Below are 22169 nucleotides of genomic sequence, written 5' to 3'. Positions count from 1 at the left end.
TTTTAAATTTGCAACTTGAAAAGAAAACAGTAATGGGTTTCCGAGTGCATGTCTTTACTTTTAATGAAGAGTTTATTTTTCTTGGTTCTATTGGCAATAAAAGAACAGTTCCACATCAAAAGCCTTCAGGGAAGTTCTCTCCATTCGGAAGCCAGTCAGATTGCCAATAGTTCTGATTTAAAAAAAAAAAATTCAACTCACCAGAGTCTATTTCTAGATATAAGTTATTGCCTATTATCCCAGGTAATTATTTGGCGGGGGTGGGGGTGAGCTCTTACTCATACAGGCAAATTACAACACATTATGTACTATACTATAAAAAGAGAAAAAAATTAAGTGACACTGAGATCAGGGGGTTCCAGAATGTTTTAATGAGTATGTTTCCATTATCTTCTGTGCTTGTTCATTTTGTTGGAAGAATGATTCATTCATTTCAAATTTGGCAACTTAAACAGCAGCAAATATAATTTTCCTATCACAATGCAAAATCAGTTTATTGGCCTTCTCTGCCTGTTTGGGGGGGTTGAGGGGAGGCGAACACTTGTGCGTCCTTTTTCTTTGCCAACAGCACCCTCTGCTGGTTTTTGTGATCCATCACATCTGATGGGATCGACCCAAATTGCAAATGGAAGGCTCCCTGCAACATTGCACACAGCGGGACATGATTCATAAATCAGTTTTCCACCCTGGTGATTCATTATCAGATATATTTTTTCTGTAAAACAGCACAGCTCAAGGAAGTCATCAAGAATTCAGAAGCTGCAAAAAATACCTTCGTTTGATTAATCATCTCTCTGACCTTTTTCTTCTTATTGAACAAGGTTAATAATACTTGTTATCACTCAAAGTTTAACTGTATTAGCTGCCAAGTGAGTTTTATTTTGCAAAGGCCCGTTATCACTGCCAAGAGACTTCAAAGTTGGGTTTGGTTACATTCCGCAGGTATGACCCCGAGGGGCATCTGACCAATGCAACGTTTCCCACTGGAGATGTCAGCAGCTTCCACAGTGACCTGGAGAAGCTGACGAAAGTGGAGCTAGATACTTCCAACCGCGAAAACGTCCTCATGTCAACTAATCTGACAGCCACGAGTACCATATATATTTTGAAACAAGGTAAGAATATTTCCAACTTTGCCGCCTCTAATGGCATCTCTCTCACTTCTACCATCAAACCTCCACACACTGTTAATTAATAGAAGACTTCTTGTCCCCATATTCCAGCTGTGGAGGCTGAATCCCAAGTCACACCTTTCATAAAGTTCCTACAGCAACATTGGGCCACATCCCTGTGGGAGTTAGGAGGTTCAATTCCTGCCAAATATACTCTTCCATCAAGCCATTTCCCAACACCCAGCTGTTTGTAAAGCTCTTTAAGCTCTGATTGGGGGTATACTAAAGGCACGAAGTCTGTGTCCCATCTGAAATTAGCATTCTAGAGCAGTGATGACGTGGGTGAATAAAAAGGAGGAGTGAGGGTGCATACCAAGCTGGAATATAAGGGAAATGTAAGAGAGAATGGAAGGAAAAAAGAAGGAAAGGAGAGAGAGGGAGAGAGCAAGAGGGAAGTAAACAGGAAGGAAGGAAAAAAGGAAGGTGGATTTGGAAAGAATGTCTTAGAAGCTGAGAGAAATGGACACAGAGAAATCATTTTCTCTCTGCCCAGTCATTAAGGACCCGTTCTATTGTTAGGCTGTGAGGCCAAACACAGAACTGTCCAACATCAGATCCACTCTAAAAGGATCGGCGGCAACCTTTGTCAGCGTATCCTTTCCTGGAGACCAGCCACTGTGCTTATGTCCCCAGGTTGAGGGTTCTGAATTACACTGCATACTCCGCTCATTCTAGCTCCCAGCATATCAAATGGAGAAGGCCAATCCACCAAGTCAGAGAAGAAGTTTGTGAGGAAATCCTTTAAAAATGAGAACGTTTTGAAAAACAGAAACAGCCTGCAGTATTACACAGGAGTCTTTTGTCCAAGAAACAAGACAGCCCAGCTGTGAAACTAACAAGACCCAAATGGACAGAGGGCTTGTCAGAATGGTTGTCTGTAGCCCTGAGGGCAGTGAGGTCCATGGCGCCACACCTGCTCATCCTTTCCCAAACTTGCCTCCTGAAGCTCAAGTTGTCTCTCCTCTACTTCTGTGCTTCCCTCTTCTTCCCCCGCTTCCTCCTTTGCTCCTCTCTCTGCAGAAAATACCCAGAGCACCTATCGGGTGAGTCCAGACGGCTCCCTGCGTGTCACGTTTGCCAGTGGGATGGAGATCAGCCTCAGTTCAGAGCCCCACATCCTGGCCGGGGCGGTCAACCCCACCCTGGGCAAATGCAACATCTCTCTGCCCGGGGAGCACAACGCCAACCTCATCGAGTGGCGGCAGCGCAAGGAGCAGAACAAAGGCAACATTTCAGCTTTCGAAAGGAGGCTGAGGGTAAGTCTCGACCTGACAGCACCTAGATAACTGGTATTGTATTTTTGAAAACCACAGCACCTCCCTAATCAGAAGTCCCATTTCTCCAAAGGTTTTCTAGGTGACTAACTTATATAATATAGTAATTCAAGAGAGGGTGCTAATGGCTGATAATGGTTCACTATCCTTAAATGAACATTCTAATAAGAGCTTTCTTTGTCATTAGCCAGCTAAAGTGCTCTGACAGTAGCAATTTCAGGCACCGACAATGTCTGGATCTAGAAATGCGTGTAGTCAGGAGGCCCTCTGGAACCCCTCATATGGCCTGGAGATGCCTCAAACCCCTGCTTCCTGGTAAAAAGTGAAAGTGAAAGTCGCTCAGTCATGTCGGACTCTTTACGACCCAGTGGACTACACAGTCCATGGAATTCTCCAGGCCAGAATACTGGAGTGGGTAACCTTTCCCTTCTCCAGGGGATCTTCCCAACCCAGGGATTGAACCCAGGTCTCCTGCATTGCAGGTAGATTCGTTACCAGCTGAGCCACAAGGGAAGCGCCATGTGGTGGTAGATACTTTATTCGAAAAGGCCAGGCAGGTACACACAGAAGGATATGCAACGTCAGGCAACATTTGGACAAAGGCAATTAAAGGAGAAATCAGTGAATGATATCATTGCCTTGAATATACATATTAAGGGCCAGAGAGGTCAAGGACTAGTGCTCCTGTTGGCTTAATGGCACTCAGAGAGAGCATGGATGCGTGCTTCAGTTGTGTCCGACCCTTTGTGACCTCATGGACTGTAGCCCACCAGGCTCCTCTGTCCATGGGATTCTCCAGGCAAGAATACTGGAGTGGGGTGCCATGTCCTCCTCCAGGGGATCTTCCCGACCCAGGATTGAACCCGGGTCTCTTCCATCTCCTGCGTTGGCAGGCAGCTTCTTTACCACTAGCATCACCTGGGAAGCCCAGAAGAGAGCTGCCTGGGAGAAATGCAGGATTTGGGAGTTTTCAAGTTTTTACCGAGCACAGTCACCACAGTTAACCTGGGATCTCTCAGTCAGAATTGCCTTTCTGCTGAACACGAAACCCACAAGCACCACCGCACTCTTTCTACCTGTCCCTTCTTGAACATGAAGCAATGTTAGGATGACATGACCAACTTTCCAAATATAGCAACATTCAATATGAGCCCAAGAGCAACTGCCAACCTGAGGCAGTTACTCACTATTGAGGCTAGGCCTGCTTTGAGCACCTGTGTCTTGCCTGGGATACCTGGAACACTTGCATTTCTTCGCTCACAGTAAAAATACAGTAACCTCTAGGCTGTGACAGGGCAACACCAAACAACCACCCAATTCCAGCAACAAGCAGTCAGGCCAGTCCCATGTGCTCACTTCTGAGTCAGTTCTGTTGGTGACTCAGAGATAGACTTCTGTGGTTGTTTTTGTAACAGCCACTAAAGTTGTCTACATGCACAAGTCAGTTTGTATGCTTTGATTCGATTGCCAGAATATTTACCAGAAATGCCACTGAAATGAGAGGTGCTGCTGCTGCTGCTAAGTCGCTTCAGTCGTGTCCGACTCTGTGCAACCACGTAGACAGCAGCCCACCAGGCTCCCCCGTCCCTGGGATTCTCCAGGCAAGAACACTGGAGTGGGTTGCCATTTCCTTCTCCAATGCATGAAAGTAAAAAGTGAAAGTGAAGTTGCTTAGTCGTGTCCGACCCTTAGCGACCCCATGGACTGCAGCCTACCAGGCTCCTCCATCCATGGGATTTTCCAGGCAAGAGTACTGGAGTGGGAGAAATGAGAGGTGAAACCAGCCCAAATAGTCCAAACCTCTCTATGTGTGGGCAGTAAGGGTTTCCTATCAGAGTTCTTCTAGAAATGGGATCTCCTGCTTAGAACCCTAAATGGGGGAGTCTTACAACTGGCTTAAGAAATGCCTTTATTTTTTTCACCTGTGAAATGAAGATGTCATACTAGAGAAAAGTCAGAATTATATACACATGGTATATCAACCTCATGGACTCACCCTAGGAAAATTACATCAAATAAATGGTATTTTGGTGCCTCCCCAGCTTAGAGTCGGAGAAGGCAATGGCACCCCACTCCAGTACTCTTGCCTGGAAAATCCCATGGACGGAGGAGTCTGGTAGGCTGCTGTCTATGGTGTCGCATAGAGTCAGACACGACTGAGCGACTTCACTTTCACTTTTCATGCATTGGAGAAGAAAATGGCAGCCCACTGCAGTGTTCTTGCCCGGAGAATACCAGGGACAGTGGAGCCTGGTGGGCTGCTGTCTATGGGGTCGCACAGAGTTGGACACGACTGAAGCGCCTTAGCAGTAGCAGCAGCAGCTTAGAGTCTGAATAAAGTTTGTGAGTCATATCATACACTATATGACTTTGGGATTTTCCATTTTTTAGAACACATTCTATACCATGTGGCTTTATTATTTTCCGCTTTCTATGATGGCCCATCCTATTTTCTCCCCTCCGTATGTACAGATAATGGAGAGAGAATATAAAGTGTAATTTTCACATCATATTCCAAATTGTTCTTAATACTGAGGTTAGTGGGCATAAAATATATGGGCACTCTTCCGTGTGAGTAGAGTGAAGTGTTATTTGTTGTTGTTGTTCAGTCACTAAGTCATGTCCATCTCTTTGCCACCCCATGGACTGAAGCATGCCAGGCTTCCCTGTCCTTCACTATCTCCCAGAGCTTGCTCAAACTCATGTCCATTGAGTTGATGCTGCCATCCAACCATCTCATCCTCTATCATCCTCCTTTCCTCCTGCCCTCAATCTTCCCAGCATCAGGGTCTTTTCCAGTGAGTCAGCTCTTCGCATCAAGTAGCCAAAGTATTGGAGCTTCAGTTTCAGCATCAGTCCTTTCAATGAATATTCAGGGTTGATTTCCTTTAGGACTGACTGGTTTGATCTCCTTGCTGTCCAGGGGACTCTCAAGATTCTTCTCCAGCACCACAGTTTAAAAGCATCAATTCTTTTGTGCTCAGCCTTCTTTATGGTCCAACTCAAATCTGTACATGGCTACTAGAAAAACCATAGCTTTGACTATATGGACCTTTGTTGGTAAAGTGATGTCTCTGCTTTTTAATATGCTGTCTAGGTTTGTCATACCTTTTCCTCCAAGGAGCAAGCGTCTTTTACTTTCATGGCTGCAATCACCATCCGCAGTGATTTTGGAACCCAAAAAAATAAAATCTGCCACTGTTTCCTTTTTTTTCCCCATCTATTTGCCATGAAGTGAGGGGACTGGATGCCATGATCTTAGTATTTTTTTTTCCTTTTTTATTCAAAGTGTACTTCTTTTTTTTTTAATAATTGCATTTATTTTTTAGTTTATTTTATTTTATTTTTTAACTTTACAATATTGTATTGGTTTTGCCATAATGAGTTTTAAGCTAGCTTTTTCACTCTCCTCTTTCATCCTCATCAAGAGGCTTTTTAATTCCTCTTTGCTTTCTGCCATTATTGTGGTATCATCTACATATCTGAGCTTGTTGATATTTCTCCTGGAAATCTTGATTTCAGCTTGTGATTCATCTAACATTTCATATTATGTACTCTACATGTAAGTTAAGTAAACAGGGCGACTATATACAGCCTTTCCCAATTTTGAACCAGTCTGCTGTTCCATGTCCAGTTCTAACTGTTGTTCCTTGATCATATACAGGTTTCTCAGTAGACAGGTAAGGTGGTCTGATACTCCCATCTCTTTAAGAGTTTTCCACAGTGTTGTAATCCACACAGTCAAAGGCTTTCTCATAGTCAATGGAGCAGAAGTAGATGCTTTTCTGGAATTCCCTTGCTTTCTCTATGATCCAGTGAATGTTGGCAATTTGATCTCTGGCTCCTCTGCCTTTTCTAAACCCAGCTTGTACATCTGGCAGTTCTAGGTACATCTGGAAGTTCAGTGCTATTGAAGCCTGCCTTGAAGGATTTTTAGCATCACCTTGCTGGCATGTGTGTGTGTGCATGCCAAGTCGTTTCAGTCATGTCTGACTCTTTGCAACCTTATGGACTGTAGCCCACCAAGCTATTCTGTCCATTGGATTCTCCAGGCAAGAAAACTGGAGTGGGTTACCATGCCCTCCTCCAGGGGACCTTCCCAACCCAGGGGTCAAACACGCATCCCTTACATCTCCTGCATTGGCATTACCACTAGCCCCACCTGGGAAGCCCTGCTAACATGTGAGATGAGTGCAATTGTGCGGTAGTTTGAACATTCTTTGGCATTGCCCTTCTTTGGGATTGGAATGAAATCTGACCTTTTCCAGTCCTGTGGCTACTGCTGAGTTTTCCAAATTTGCTGGCATTTGAGTGCAGTACTTTAACCACACCATCTTTTAAGATTTTAAATAGCTCAGCTTGAATTCCACCACCTCCACTAGCTTTGTTTATAGTAACGCTTCCTAAGGCCCACTTGACTTTGCACTCTAGGATGTCTGGCTCTAGGTGAATGATCATACCATCGTGGTTATCTGGGTCATTAAGACCTTTTTTGTAAGTTCTTTTGTGTATTATTGCCACCTCTTCCTAATCTCTTCTGCTTCTGTTAGATCCTTGTTAGATCCTTCTGTTAGATCCTAACATTTCTGAAGTGTTATTTAGTTAATACTATTTATAATTGACCAGTTTCCCATCTGGTGGTAGAGTTGAGCAGATTTGTAGAATGGCTTATAACGGCAGCAAATTCAGGGCCCTCTCATCTGTGACTTCAGGGGTTCTTCCTGACGTTCTGGGACTGGAGACTGGCTAGGTGGTGTTACTGTACACGTCCCTAGAAAATTCTAACACCAATAATGATCCTTTACATATGTTTAAAGTGAAGTAAAGTCGCTCAGTCGTGTCCAACTCTTTTCGACCCCATGGATTGTAGCCCACAGGATTTTCCAGGCAAGAGTACTGGAGTGTGTTGCCATTTCCTACAATTAACAAAATGTTTTCATAGTCAGAGTTTTGTTTGATCACCACAACTATTAATGATTGGCTATTCCCAATTTACAGATAAGGAGACTAAGGCCTAGAGAGGTTAGGTGATTTGCCCAAAGTCAAACAGCTATTATGGATCAGAGCCAGCACTAAAATGCAAGTCTTTGCCTAGTGCAGTACTCTTTCCACTCCATCATGTTGTACTTCCTTGTTCCTTAAAATAATTAATCTATAAATCATTGCCCCACTCAGTGGAGCCCATCTTGGCAGGGCCTGACTCCTCATTTCAATGCTGACAAAAAGAGACAAATAATCGACTCTAATGTACTGGCAAGTGTGGGTGGGCAGGAAAAGTGTGAAGGAGGCGAGAGGAAGGAGGCTGTTTAACTCGACAGTCCTTATCTACTCTCTCCATCCTTAGGCACTCTTGCTTATATCACTGCCTCAGTTTCCCCAGATTAGGCATAGCCAATTTAATGGAATGAATATGTTCCCCAAAGGCCAGTGTGGATCCAGCCCAGACCTTCTAGTGGAAAGGAAAAAAATTGGAAAATGATAGACTTCCCTTGAAGATAAAGCAAAAAGAGTCACTTTTCTCCAGTGATTGGTGACTTTTTTTTTTCACACACACACTCAGGGTCCTCTTCAAGGTGAGGAAACAAACTGCTGGGGAACATGAGAACCTGCTTTGGCACCAGCTCCATTAAGTGAAATAAATCACATTAACATCCTAAAATTTCACCTATTTAAAAAATCCATTTCCTCCCCCCGACACACACACCGAACCTGAGTTGTGTTTGAATCATCTTCCTTGCAATGTACTTTCCGCTCCAGTCTATGTATATCCTCATCTGCTGCATTCATCTGTCCCCATAAATACCTTTCCCTGGACCATCAAGAAATTCGACATTCACCGAAAGCAAACTGGTTTAGAAAATACATCCAGATCGCACCTTGCTGTGTCCATGAATCGTAATGCTGTTTAGATGAGACTTATCCCAGCACTGGGCCTCAAGCTCTTTATAAGATTTCTCAGACTGAGATGTGAGGTGACAGCAAAGCTCCAAAACTGCAGCGTCCTTTATTAAAAAGAAAAAAAAAATCCAAGAAGCTTAGCACTTCACACTGAAGTCATCAAATCAGGTAAGATGATTATGTGTTTACAAGCAAAATGAAGTGAAGACTCGTCTAAAAACCCTCACAATTGATTGTTTTTCTCTGCATTCAAAGATAACTAAGAACAGGGTAGAGTGGTTTTAAAATGCAACATGTGACTAGTCCTACGTGAGCTGAGCTCTGAAAGGCAGAACAAGCCTGGTGAAACACAAGGTCCCAGGCTGACAAATGATGGGGAATGTGGGAGGCGCGTTCCCTCTAGCATCTCCCTCCTTTCTCAGAAAACATGTTTGCTTCATGCTGTTTTGACTTCCTTCTCTCCAGGTTTGCTGGAGGGATTCATTTTGTGAAAATTTAGGTAAGAAGCCTGCTTACAGATAGATTTGTCTGTTTTTAAAATATATCTGTGGTTCTCCATCCCAGGTAACAGTGTATTTACCCATAAGGAGTCACCTGGAGATTTCAGGCATCAAGGCTACTGAGCAGTGTTGGTTTTCAGGGTCAGGGGGATCCTTGGGGCCTTCAAATCATAGAAACAACTATGTTTGTTAATCCTGGGACGACTCTGCTAAGATAACTAGGCAGAAAGTCTTATTTCACACACTATTTCATTTGTATATAAGTATTAGTTAATTGATATTAAAATTTTTAAATGCCGATTGTATGGTCACCCAGATGAATTCACCAACAGGAAAGTATTTCCACAAGAGCAAATTAATTTAGTGCAAAAAGTGTCCAGGTTAAATGGTATGGCAGAAATCAGGTGAGAGGAATGAATAAGGTTTTAAAGAAGAACCGGTATGCCCATAATTTTGCACCACTTTTCCCATATATAAAATGAGGGATATGGTCTATACAATCTCTATTATTAGTAGTATTGTTACCACTAAGCATAATTATAACAGCTACCACTAAGCATAATTATAACAGCTAACATTCATTGAAATCTTATATGTATATTGCCATATAGTAACTTATTTACTATTCACAACATCTTATCAGACATGTCCTCTTATTAGCATTCTCACTTTACAGATAAAGAAACTGAGGCACATAGAGGTCACACAGCTAGTAAAGGGTGACACAGGATTTGAACCTAGGCAGTCCAGCTCAATAGCCCATGTTGTAAGATTTCTTCTGGCACTAAGATTCTGTTGGCTGCCCAGGTAAAGAGTGTGTCTTGGGAGGAAAAAAGCAAACTACAGGTTAAAAAAGTTCCCAGTGGAGTAATGGAGGCTGATGTTAATGCTGCCTACATGCCCTGTTCCTTTGTAGGCCACTCTGAAATAAAAGTAAGCCTAAGTGGGTTTTGATTGTCAGCATAGCAATATCAGTCAAAAATAAAGTCTTTAGAATTGTATTGATCAATATCTAAAAATCAAGTACTAATTACCTTTAAACCAGCGAGAATAAAGGAACATGTCCCAATTTAAAAGCAGATCTGACTCCTGCATCCATTCTCACAGCTTCATGAAACTTAAATGCAGTATGTCTTCCAAACCACAGAGTGAATATTTGGCCCATCTGACTTATTCACCTTCAAACTTCTTCAGCAAAAATCTAACAGGTACCTCAGTTGCATTGTGAGTTGAAATGCTAGATAGCATTCTTGAAAATTCAGCCTTCTCCTCCTTTCTTGCGAAAGAAAATCAGCTGCTCTGATTGTAGCTTAGAGTTTAGCACTGTGTGTGTATGTGCGAATGAGCATACCAGTTCTTCTTCAAAACCTTATTCATTCCTCTCACCTGATTTCTGCCATACCATTTAACTTGCACAGTTTTACACTAAGTTAATTTGCTCTTGATTAAATACTTTCCTGTTGGTGTGTGTGTGTGTTGGATTAAACCATAGCAAGCTGCCCTTTTCGTAGACCAAAAAACACTCAAACACCAGCAGTTGTCTTATAGATCAACCTAATATAATCTTTAGGCTACTAATTGAATGAGTTTCAAATTGAAGGGAGTTGAAAAGACTGTCTCTTAAGCAATTAAAACACAAACTCTTCAGAAAGAGCAAGGAAAGGCTCTGGGGGGAGGCAGAGGACACCTTTCTTTGGATCTTTGGCCTGTGCCCATGCTTTGCAGGTACGTTGATTCCTGCTGGCAACACAACCCATGGCTCCCCAGGGCATACTCTTTCCTCTTTCCTCTCTGGTCCAAGTGTGAACAAAAAGCAAGCCTTTCTCCTTACTTATCTTCAGCAAAGCTGAAAAAAAGCCTAAGGAAAACCAAAGAATAAATTAAAGCACAAATACATCCTTTCTTATGAAAAATTTTACCACGTCCAGCTTCCTTACCGCAGTGGACAGCTCATCAGTTGCCAAACTCAGATCTCTCATTCAATGCGCAGCTTGTCCAAAGGGACCCTTTTTAACTTGGGGCTATTCTCAAACGTCAACCTTTGCTTTGCCCCTCTCTTTTCCAGGTCAGGGATTGCTATAGATTGTTTGGGGGAAGAGCTGAAATAAGGATTGATGGCCCACACTTGGGTCAAGGGCTATTACTGTCTTTCAGGCAAACAATAGCTTGTATGAACACGTTGCTTTTCCAACCTCGCTCATGATCCCAGCAGTCAGAGGCGGTCAGCCTCGTTCTGCTTCCTGCCATACAGGCTGGAGTCACATAAGCAGTCAATAAGGAAGGTCAAGGAGCTTACCTAAGAAAACCATTCTTTCCCACAGTCTTCTCACAAGTTCCACAGGAGACTCGCCAGATGGAGGGCTGTGGTATCTTCAATTCTTTCATCCCCTTGCAGCTCTGAGCCAAATTTCACATTACCTTCCAAACCTGACTTTGAAACTAGTGTTTCAGCAACATCTGAATATCAGAGTGCATTATCCAAAAACGGAGAAGCATGGTAGCATAAGTCTTGACAGGCAGAGAAGGAACATTAGGCAGACTTTTCCTCTGCTCGCTTTGTAGTGGATTTTCAACAGTGGTCCCCTGCTTGTGTTGCTGTAATGATTTTATTAAGAAATGTGTTCTTGAGTAGTAAACTTAATCTATCAGACAAATAAAACCACAAATTTAGTTGAACTGAAAATCACTTGATACTTTGGCTCTTTAACTACCATTATAACATAAACTGTAACAGTTACAACTGTCTCTGGGAGTACATGGATATTTTACAGCTATTGTAAATGAACAGTGTTACAGTTAGAGATATGTGGCTATAAAACCACAGGAAAGGTAGTTGAAGAAAGAACACCTGGTTTTGTGTAGGTTTCCAAGCCCTGTGTATCAAAAGACAGGAAATATGTGCTTCTCTATCACCTTTTAGGTTATAACAGCAGGTTAGTTTGTATTTATGCTACAACACTGCACACATAGGCTACAGGTGGTTAGAGTCACGCTTCCCGATCTGTGGCTCTATTCCATGAATGAAACCTACCACTGCAGCTAGCAAGACTTCCTCCCAAATAATTGGAATATCTAATCACTAGTCTTCTGGAATTCATAGCATGGAACACTTGCTGTCCTTTTTTTTTTTTTTTTTTTTCTGCAGCTCAAAACTAAGGGCAAATATCATTAGCCCTAGCTGGCTGATAAAGAAACTGAAACCAAAAAACGTTGAAAATAGCAGACAATTCATAGAAGACATAGGTGTGGCCAATAGCCATTTAAAACGGTTCAATCTCATTGGTAATTAAATACATGCAAATTTAAACCACAATAACATACCGTTTTCTCCACTCTCATACTGGGAAAAGCTTACTAACAATGATAATCCTCAGTGCTGGTTACAATGCAGACAGGAACTCCTCCACTGCTAGTTAATAAGAGCATACATTTGTAAACCTTTGTGCACTGTAAAGTAATATCTCAAGTTGCAGCAGGAGTCTTTAATATGTTATCATTTGACCCAGTAATTTCCCTTATAGGGTTTGTATTAAGGAAATAATTACTTACAAAACTTCTCAACAAATCATGAACATTGAAAGAAAAATGGACAACAAAAACTAATTTCCAACAATAGGAAAAAGGATAGATAAATGTTTATCATGTTGATATAACCATTAAAATCCACATATTCAGAAGATCTAATAACATGAGGAATGATGGAGATAAAACATTAGCTGAACAGTAGGATATGAAACAATTCTTGTTGTATTCTTTAAGTGTAAGATTATATTTTTAAAAAGTGGGTATGAAATGCTGGAAATGATTAGCAGTGATTAGCAGTGATTCATGCTGGAGGATAGGATTACAGATAATTACTTTCTTTGTATATTTCTATACTTTCCAGTTTTTCTGCAATGGAAAAATATCACTTTTATAATTGGAGGGAGGTACTTAAAGAGGTTATTTTAAAAAGCAAAGTGCATAAAAGGAGCAAAGGAAGATCAGAGTCTGAAATGAGAATGTTGGCTTTGCACTCATCCAGGCCACTAAGATAAAAATTCTGCATCTCATTTAGATGTTGAATCCCACCCCCTGCAAAAAAAAAAAGAGCTAATAGATACAGAGAGAGAACAGATTGGTGGTGGCCAGAGGCAGGGAGTGAAGGGTGGGTGAAATGGGTGGAGGAGGTCAAAAGGTACAAAGTTTCAGTTAAAAGATATGAGCATGTAATGTACAGCATGGTGACTATAGTGAATAATACTGTATTGTATACTTGACAGTTGCTAAGAGAATAGATCTTAAAAGTCCTCATCTCTGGAAAAAAAAATTGTAACTACATGTGGTGATAGATGTCAACTAGATTTATCGTGGTGATTATTTTGAAATATATACCAATACTGAATCATACCATACACCTAAAACTAATATAATGTTTTATGTCAGTTTTATCTCAGTTTTTTAAACAGCAAAAAAAAATTAACATTTTTTAAAACCTCTTTCTGAGGTTTTTGAAATTGGACTCAAGACCCCTAAAAGTTTCATGATTTCAGAGCCCACTTGAGATTTTGTTTAAAATGTTCATTGATGTGTTTATATGCATTTTTCTGGGGAAACAGTGTATAGCTTTCAGATAATTAAAGGAATCCTTGACCACAAAAATTTTAAATGAATTATCATAAAGTTTAGTTGAATAGCTAGTGAATTGGTTTAGTATGACTATGATTAATGTAGTCAAACCCTAATGTTGAATTTTTTCCCCTACCTCATTAACCAGATATTTAACACTCTGTCCTGGATCATGTTGACAGTTCCTACAGTCACTTTGGAATCTGACACATGGGCCCATTTAGAAGCCTAACTGAGATGAGAAGAGTAATCATATCTAAAAATAACAATTACTGAGACCTCCCTGGTGGTTAGGAAAGTTAAGACTTCGCGCTTCCACTGCAGGGGGTACACGTTTGATCTCTGGTTGAGGAACTAAGATCCCACATGCCCTGTGGTATGGCAGAAAATAAATAAATATTTTTTAAAGTAATAAAAATAACAATTACTAATATTGTTTTTATACATCACCAGGTACCTGTATATGTAATCTCATTTAATTCTTAGCACAGGTGTGTGATGTTGAGTGTTAAACATTACTCCCGTTTCACAGATGAAAACTAAGGCCCAAGTAGAAAAAATGACTGTAGATGAAAAATAAGGCCCAAGTAGAAAAAATTAGCACAGACAAGCAGCTAATTCAGTCTCCTGACTCCCGGGTCACTGTTGTTTACATTTCTCAAAGTTTCTCCGTGTTTATTTGTAGGGGAGATGAATTTGCCACCCCAAAATATTCCTCTTTGGCATAAAGATTATTTTAGGCCAGTGGAGGAGGCAACGACTTAAAGCTGCACAACCTCATTGAATGGTGCCCCCCTTGCAAGTACTGGGGGACCTACCAATACCTCCCAGTTACCTGCTGGCCTCCATGCAGACACTGCTGAGTGGGCTTTCATGTCTAGGAGACAGTCTGAGTTGCTCTGTGTTCCCCTGTGATAGATGCAAAGTATTACAATAAAACTCCATGCCCAGAGGAACGAGGAAGCCAGAGAAGGGAATCTCTGTATAAATTAGAGGGGGCTCTCTATATTCCTTTTTCCTGCTTGCTAATTATGTAAATAATTGACCATTCTATGTTCTAGCCACTTCATTGTTAAAAGCAGGGGAGGAAGCCCCATTCCTCTGTAGGCGTCTGACTTACATAAAGTAAGATTACATAATCACTGAAAACTGGATCAGCACAGTTGAGACTTGAGTTGGAAAAAAACAGTCAACAACCATATGCTGAGAATCTAGCACATCCCAGTAGTTAAGACATGGCCCCGGCCTTCCAAGGTTGTAAAGTCTCCTGGGAGAATAAAGACAGGTTGTCATCCAAGGAGAAGCCATGCAGATTCAAAGGCAAGAGAGACCCCATTGCTGGAGAAACAGAAAAGGCTTTGGGATTGTGAATGCCCTTGATGAGGGGAACTAAGGCAGTGCTTCAAATGTACTTCCTATCTCTTTTTTTGTAGGCCCATAACAGAAACCTGCTGTCCATCGATTTTGATCATATGACTCGCACAGGCAAGATCTATGATGACCATCGGAAATTCACCCTGCGAATTCTTTATGACCAGACTGGACGACCTGTTCTGTGGTCTCCTGTAAGCAGATATAATGAAGTGAACATCACATATTCACCTTCGGGATTGGTGACATTTATTCAAAGAGGGACATGGAATGAAAAAATGGAATATGACCAGAGTGGAAAAATCATTTCAAGAACTTGGGCTGATGGGAAAATTTGGAGCTATACCTACTTAGAAAAGGTAAGTGTATAGGGAAAATAAACTAGTTCTGAGTTTCTGAATGAGAACATTGAAAGCAGCACTGATTACCTGCCTTGCTGAGGACCTGTGGGAGTGAAGTCTGTATTCTGGCTGTCCTGTTCCATAAAAGTAGCAACAACAACCACCACAAATTATACCTACAAGGATAAGCTGTTTTTCAGCTGAAAACTTTCCCTAGCCCCACTCTCTGCCAGGTACTCTTTCAAACTGAAGTCAGGATAATGGCTTAGCTTTCTCCTCATTTGAGCATATTTGTTCATGCTCCTGAAGATGTATCTTTATTACTATGAAAGCTCACACTGAAGTAAAATAGGTAGAAAATTATAAAATTGCATGTTAATGTATCTCAGCTCTGGAAAAGAGGCTCTTGCACAGAGGATATGGAATTCTAATTTTGTTAGGATAGTCAGTGACGGTTTAGTGGTATACATTGGAGGACATATTTTCCCAAGGAATGGTTCTGAGGAAATAGTAGCAGTGGGGCTCCCTTGGTGTTAGTACTCCTTTGTACACAATGAGTCTCCAGTAGCATCTGTAATGGGAGCTCCTGGTCTCTATCTGCTGGGAATGGGCAAGGATTTTAATCCACCCCCTGGATCCATTTGTCAAACATCAGCCTCACACAGCAAAATGGTTTCTAGCCAGACCAGTAGCAGAAGACAATAAGAGAAATTGATCTCTGTCTGCCATCTCAATTTCTGACATCCTAAGATGCTGTCTCTCTTCCCCTAAATCTATCCTTTCAACTCAGTTCATTAGTCCTGAATTAATTTCTGGGAAAACTGAAAAACTTTTTCCCCTGAGGTTTCAAGGGGAGTCAGTATGGATTAACCCCTAGAAGTTCTTAGAAAAGTCATGGGTGCTCATAACTCACGTGGTGAAATTTCACTATTTGCACCAAATAATGCTAGGCCTTTTGATATACCCCTGAAAGCTTTTTTTAAAGTGTGCCAGGGGTTGTATGTTATTATAAAGCCATTGTACTATTTCCCAGAGTCAGTCACTGGGAAATTTGCCAAATTAGAAATGTCTAGGAGATAAAGCAGAACTCCACTTGGGAGCCAGGGTAAAGGACTGAGTCCTTTGCTGTCTGTACCCTCTGTCCTTTTCTGCTGAAGAAATCAATGAAATCTCTAATCCGCACTCTACACTGGGAACATCTGAATCTTATAGAGTGGGTGTTTTCTCTTTTGAATTTTGGTTAACAAGAATGATTAGCAAAATCATACGATTAATGTCCACAAAGTGCTAAACTTATTACAAAATTAACTGAATCCAAATATTTGTTGTATGTTCACAGAGGCAAGGCATGTAAGATGACCTTATATGAAAAAAAGAAAAAGAAAAAGGTGCCACTGATCACTAGCAGAATATAGGCTGATTAGTTTTTTCAAGAATGAGGATTTGTTTGCTCTGATCCTCCCACAGGTCTACATGTGACTCGTGAAGGAGCTGACATGCCTCAGGAGTATGTACAGCTTTGAGGGACTTCCCTCACAGTCCAGTGGTTAGGATGCCACGCTTTCACTGCCAAGGACCCAGGTTCAATCCCTGGTTGGGGAACTAAGATCCCACAGGAATATTTATAGGTTTGAACTCAGAGCCTTAACCTCATTAGCGCCACAGTCTGGCTGCTGAGCTAACTGCCTATAGACAATTGCTTCTAGGTCTCATAAATCTTTCCCTTTAAACTGTCTATACAGTGACAGAAAAGCTTGTTGAAACTTAAACTTCAGTTATTTAGCCTCTTCTCTGACATTAATGAAGAATTTTATTGTTTCCCTTTTCTAAATTAACTGATTACTTCATCACAGTTATTTCAGCAAAGAATCATGTGAAGCAAATTTCACATGAATTCTTCTTTTTCACATAAATTCTTTTGGCTGTAGAAACTTACTTGGCAATAATTATTTAAAAACAAAACAAAGAAACTCCCTGAGACTGTCAGTGTCTGCAGTGGACAGAAATAAGACCTTATTGACACCGAGTAATGTATGGAGAAAAGCCCCAGCAACTCCCCAAAACTCATTTATTGACCAGTGAGACGAGCCAAATCACTTGTGCCTTTCAGCTGACTTTTCTCCCTTTCTGAATCTTACATTTAATTTGTTCTCTAATTACCAGGTAGCCCCTGACTTAAGCAATGCTATTATGCAAAACTCAGAGCCTACAAAACCCATAATTATGGAATGGTTCTTTACTTTCCAAAAATCATTTATCACGAGATTGATTTTATTAACATTATTACCAGTGATAATAATTAATTCACTGAATAGAAGCAGCAATTAAATGAAATAACTTAATATAAAGCACCTGGCATATCTAGTCATTCAATAAAAGTTTCTTTCCATTTAAATTATGCATTCTGATATTTATTCTAGTATGTATTAAGTTGGAAAACTTAGTGCTAGCACCTACTGCTACCTGAAGGTGAATTAAAACAGGAAAGAACAGAAGGATGGAAGGAAATTAAAGTATCTTTAAAATTGTGATTCTAGAAAGAAAAAGGAAAGAATATTCAATTTACCAAAATCCAATTTACATGTACTCTTCCAGGGAGGTGATGAAGTTCTGTGCCTCCTGTGCTCTTTTCTAGTCCTCTCTTTATCGTGGCCTTTGCTAGAACATTCTTTCACTATGTCTGGGGCAGAGAAAGACTAAGAGGCTGGCTCCAGAACTATATTTTGAAGTAACAGTTCTCCAACTTTAAAAATATAAATCTCTTTTTATGCCTCAAAATACTTCTCTTTGTACCTTTATACATATGCTGGGCATCCCTATACCATGATATATTGAAAAAAGCAAACAGCAAATATTTTACCTCAGTGTGCAAAAATTTTGTAAAAATTATTTGACTTCCTCTAGAGTAAGTAAAAATTATGGGTATCATTTTCATGCACAATGGTTTGTAGCCATTAGGAGAAAAATAATTATTTGGGTAATAGCTGTGGTTGCTTAAATGATCTCTTCTCTAATAAAAAAAATCAATTATTGTTTCTTAAATTTTCTCTATGTGGTCATTAATTGTCTGTCTTGATTCATGAGGCTTCCCTGAGTTAATTATATTTTGAAGACTTGTGGGGCTAAAATTTTGTATTACAGGAAATGTAAATCTTTCCATTTCCTAAAAACATTCTTAAGAACTTCATTTTAAATGCATTTAAATATATTTTATAATCATTTAATAAGATGCTTAAGTCTGATACATTTACACAAAATTGCCTCTTTGGGGCTGAAGTTTTCAAAGGCTGCCTAGAGGGAGAGAATGCAGCCTTTGGCTTGCGCTTCCAGGTGGCCCCACACTGCCATCTGGTGGTCATTCAGATGCCTTACTTTTTCAAATTTCTGCCATCTCTCATTTCTGAAAGTGTTAGTCACTCAGTCGTGTCCGACTCTTTGCGACCCCATGGACTGTAGCCCGCCAAGCTCCTCTGTCTATGGAATTCTCCAGGCAAGAATACTGGCGTGGGTTGCCATGGCCTTCTCCAGGGGATCTTCCTGATCCAGGGAATCAAACCCCAGCCTCCCGTATTGCAGGCAGATTCTTTACTGTTTGAGCTACCTGGGAAGCCCATCTCTCATTTCTACTCCTGTTCAAATGAATATGCAGCCATGGTTTTAGTTTTCTTCTTTACAATGATCTCACAATCATTTCAGTTCTCACAATCAACTTTTTGGAAAATACTAAATATAAAATTCTAGTGTTTGGACTAATAAGAAATGACCTTTTATTCTATAGCAGCGCTGGGGGCATTGGATGGACTTATAAGTATATTTTTTTGAACAAACTGATAACAATGCCCACCCAAAGTGACAAAGTAGCCAAGTGAGAGCTAAATGCTATTCTGGCCACACAACAGTTACATTCACGAGATTTCTAATCACATCATCCACATTCTTGGGCAGCACAGCATCAGCACCACCTAGGAACAGGGTCAGGCTGTGGTTTACTACAGCACGGAAGATGAGAGCAGGGAGAGAATGCAGTGGTGATGTGCTATAAATGTTTGGCAAGGCTGGTGCAGCAACTGGAAAAGGCAGGCTGGTACTGGATAATGTGTGCGAACCATATGGTGACTGTCCCTGGCCCGCCTCGCAGGTGACAGATGTCATTTGTTCATGGCAAGTTGACAGAAGAGAGTGGAAAGGAGCTGAGAAATCTGGCTTTCAGCAAAGAGGCATTGCCTACCAGTCTCACCTTAGGTTCTGTTGAGTTCTGCCTTGGTCAAGGGTGGTCCCTTTGTGTCCTCGTGCCCAGGCCGGACTTCCACGTCTCCCGCCTTCTGTTCAGCAGGGTTTCTGGAGTTGCAGAGTATCCACAGGTTATGAGGTGACAGGGTTTCCACACACGGCTCTGTATCCCCAGGCAGAGTACCTGGTGGAAAAGCGAGAAAGGATAAGCCAATGAGCAAATAAGTGCTGACTTTGACTTCATGGTATTGACATGTGATTTGAAATCAATTCTCAGAAGAGCAGGGAGGACATGCAGTTTCAAGAAGCATGTTCAATATTAGAATATAATTTCATATTTAGAAGATTTAAATGTACATTATATATGCTTCTGTAATTCATTAATATTTATGTAGTTTATATTTAAAAGATGAAATGGTACCTATTGTTTTCATAACAGAAACTTCAGAAAATAAAGCTCAACTAAATCTTTTTGCTTGATAAGCCAATTCTCTAGAAAGTAAGGGTAAAATCTCCCTTGGGGAGATACATCAGAATTTCCAGGGGTGAGCAATTTTTATTAAAAGATGAGATTTAAATGCTTTTCAATTAAAAATAGAGTTTGAGTTCTCCTTCAGTGTTCCTTTTATGACTATATTTAAAATTAGAATAAGATAAACCAATATCAGTGAAACACCTGTTACATGCATGGCATTATACCTCAACAAATAACTTTCTGAAATACAGATCAGTTGGGGTGGGAGGGCTTGCATAACCAGAGAATTCTCCACTTTTAATGGCATGTTTCCTTCATATCATTTAAAACATGAATTGTAAAGCTGTGCAGTAGTCCCTCCTCGCCCACAGGGGATACACTCCAAGACCCCTCCATGGATGCCTGAAAGTGGGAATAGTAGGGAAACCTATATATACTATGTTATTTCCTGTACTATCGGGCGGGTAGCATATATAGCATGGATGCACTGAACAAAGAGATGATTCACGTCCTGGGAAGGACAGCATGAGATTTCATCATACTACTCAGAACAGCATGCATTGTAAAGCTTAGGAACTGTTTATTTCTGGAATTTTCCATTGAATATTTTCAGACAGCAGTTGACTGTGGGTGACTCAGAAAGCAAAACTGCCGATAAGGGGGGATCACTGTAATGATAATATTTTATATACTACTTTTCAGAAAGACATCTGCTATATGAACTCAATAAGTAATTTTTGGTGACTAATACTTAATATATGGCACGCCCTGCCCTCTGTGTCCCTCCCTCCAATTCATCTCCACATTGAAGCAATAGTAACCTTTCTGAAATACCAACTGGATTGTTTTTTCCAGTGGCGCAAGTGTCCTCTCCTTCCATCTGCTTTCAGTGGTTCCCTTGTTGTCAACAGGTAAAAGTCCAAACTCCTTAGCATGGCTTAGAAAGTGTGATCTAAACCCAGCCTACCTGACTGGCTTCATCACTTGCCGTTTACCCATCCCTTCCAACATACCCATGCTCTGGCCACGCCAAATGCCCCATGTTCTTTGAAAAAACCATGTTCTCTTTCTTATCTAGCCACTCACAATGTTCTGCTCTGTGTCAGGAGTACTCTCCCCATCCAGCCCACCCACCTCCCTGCCTTCATCTGGCCACGCCTAGTCACCCTTTAGGTCTCAGCTGTAAATGTCACGGTCTCCAGGACGCCTTTCTTGACCTCTTAAGTCTCGGTTGCTGCTCTTCCTCCACCTCCCATAAACACCCTGGAATTTCCTCTGTATAACACATTTCACACTATATTGTAGTTGTTTGGTTATTTGTCTTTCTCCTCCAGTAATCTGTAAATTCCATGAGGACAGACACATTATTGCCACTGTATAACTAGGGTCCACCACAGTGCCCGGCGCACAGGAAGTGCTCGATGACTTTGTACTGAAAGGATGAATGGGTATTTTCTTTAATCTCGTCAACTTTAGTGGTACTATTATGCTGTCGTACCTTTGTCTCGTTTCAGTCTGTGATGCTTCTCTTACATAGCCAGCGGCGTTATATCTTTGAGTACGACCAATCGGATTGTCTGCTCTCAGTCACCATGCCTAGTATGGTGCGCCACAGCTTACAAACCATGCTTTCGGTGGGCTACTACCGGAACATCTACACCCCACCAGACAGTAGCACTTCTTTTATCCAAGACTACAGTCGAGATGGCCGACTACTGCAAACCCTGCATCTGGGGACAGGGCGCAGAGTTTTGTACAAGTACACCAAACAAGCAAGGCTGTCCGAGATTCTCTACGATACCACCCAGGTCACATTAACATATGAAGAGTCTTCTGGAGTGATTAAGACAATACATCTGATGCACGATGGCTTCATTTGCACAATCAGATACAGGCAAACAGGTTTGTGGTAAAAGGATGGTGATGTATACAAGCACATCGGTCTTAGAAAGTTTTTGCTGGCCACAGTCCGAGATAGAAGCATTAACTTACAGACACGCAATTCAACCAAATTTGAGTTATCAAATTATCTTCCATTGAAAATGAAAAATATGTGATAGATGGTGTGAAAGCCAATTCCTTAAAAAATACAGTGCATTTCCCTTTCTCTCAGCCCTCAAGAAAGTTGAACTTAAGTACCTAGTCTAAGTGGGTACCCCTCCCTAGTCACCACCAAATCGTCCCAAAGATGCAAAGTCTCACTCAAAGTCCCAAAGATATGAGTCTCACTGAAACTAGTTCAATCCTTGTGTAACATCTATAAGCCTCAGTTGATGGCAACATGTCTTCAAAAGTCACCA

At 41.1% G+C, this 22169-nt stretch overlaps 1 protein-coding gene across 5 annotated transcripts in view; it reads left to right on the top strand.

Annotated features, from left to right (window-relative positions):
- TENM1 (teneurin transmembrane protein 1) overlaps nt 1-22169 on the top strand; it is a 909292-nt gene that overhangs the window by 876890 nt on the left and 10233 nt on the right. For all 5 annotated transcript variants that reach the window (XM_070784169.1, XM_070784168.1, XM_070784167.1 and 2 more), the window contains 4 exons: nt 943-1115; nt 2193-2428; nt 14886-15182; nt 21384-21771. In XM_070784169.1, the coding sequence (XP_070640270.1) occupies nt 943-1115; nt 2193-2428; nt 14886-15182; nt 21384-21771 (1094 nt within the window). The remainder of the gene's footprint in view (nt 1-942; nt 1116-2192; nt 2429-14885; nt 15183-21383; nt 21772-22169) is intronic.

Source organism: Bos indicus, chromosome X (assembly GCF_029378745.1).
Source record: "Bos indicus isolate NIAB-ARS_2022 breed Sahiwal x Tharparkar chromosome X, NIAB-ARS_B.indTharparkar_mat_pri_1.0, whole genome shotgun sequence".
In the NCBI taxonomy this organism is placed as follows: Eukaryota; Metazoa; Chordata; class Mammalia; order Artiodactyla; family Bovidae; genus Bos; species Bos indicus.
Note: the sequence above shows the minus strand (reverse complement) of the source record. Positions and strands in the feature narration are given on the sequence as shown.